This window comes from Volvox carteri (assembly GCF_000143455.1).
Source record: "Volvox carteri f. nagariensis unplaced genomic scaffold VOLCAscaffold_28, whole genome shotgun sequence".
In the NCBI taxonomy this organism is placed as follows: domain Eukaryota; kingdom Viridiplantae; phylum Chlorophyta; class Chlorophyceae; order Chlamydomonadales; family Volvocaceae; genus Volvox; species Volvox carteri.
In genome coordinates, this window is record NW_003307571.1 from 19,320 (window position 1) to 20,078 (window position 759).

General features: G+C 58.0%; 1 protein-coding gene across 1 annotated transcript in view; it reads left to right on the forward strand.

Moving 5' to 3' along the window:
• Positions 1 to 759, forward strand: part of VOLCADRAFT_92760 (uncharacterized protein) — a gene marked incomplete at both ends in the record, with an annotated part of 9,234 nt that overhangs the window by 578 nt on the left and 7,897 nt on the right. Inside the window, 2 exons of the mRNA XM_002952103.1 lie at positions 198 to 361; positions 562 to 633. Of these exons, the coding sequence (XP_002952149.1) occupies positions 198 to 361; positions 562 to 633 (236 nt within the window). The remainder of the gene's footprint in view (positions 1 to 197; positions 362 to 561; positions 634 to 759) is intronic.

The following is a 759-nucleotide window of genomic DNA, read 5'->3' on the forward strand; positions in this document are numbered from 1 at the left end:
GCTGTTCAGCGAACTACCGCAGCCACCGTGCCCGCCGACACGACTGATATGGTATTGGCTTGGGAGCAGCGTAGCCGCAGTGCCCTTGTTTTACCGTCGGATGGTCCACACGCCTCGGCCACCCTGTCACCCAACCCCACTTCTGTCACTGTAGTCGGCTCACTACCGGTCCTCCCGCTCGTCCTCACAATCGGCAGCCGCAGTTATCCGGTGTGCACTGACAGCATCGCCGTCATGCAACAGTTGCCGAACTACGACGAGTTCTTCGGCAGCGCCAGCTTTGCAGACGATAATGATCGTATGGCGTACGCTGCTTACGACTCGTTCACCGTCACCGGTACCATCACCACCAAGACAGAAGGTCGAACAACGTTCATCACGGCTCTGCAGGAATGACTCGTTCTTGCGTGTTCATCCACTTGCGCTGCCGTCCGCTGCACGTCGTCCAACTTTGCTATGGCTTGCACCTGTCCCCTCCCTTCACTTCCATCTAGCCGCCCCTGGATGGCGTTAAATGCCAGCGTTGAGCGGCTGTCTAGCCGCGCAACGACACGCTTGCAGGGCTGGGTGCATTCCGTGCACTTGTGGGTTCGACTCCCACACAAGTTGGCGGCGTCCCTCGCATCTACACTGGTGAGTGTATGAACGGTATGACCGGTTTCGCTGGTATAAGTTAGGGTGTTGACGCACGAATGCTGTACCGGTTTGACATTCGTGCGTGTCTCATTCGTATCCACCTCTTGCCGCTTCCCCGCTCTC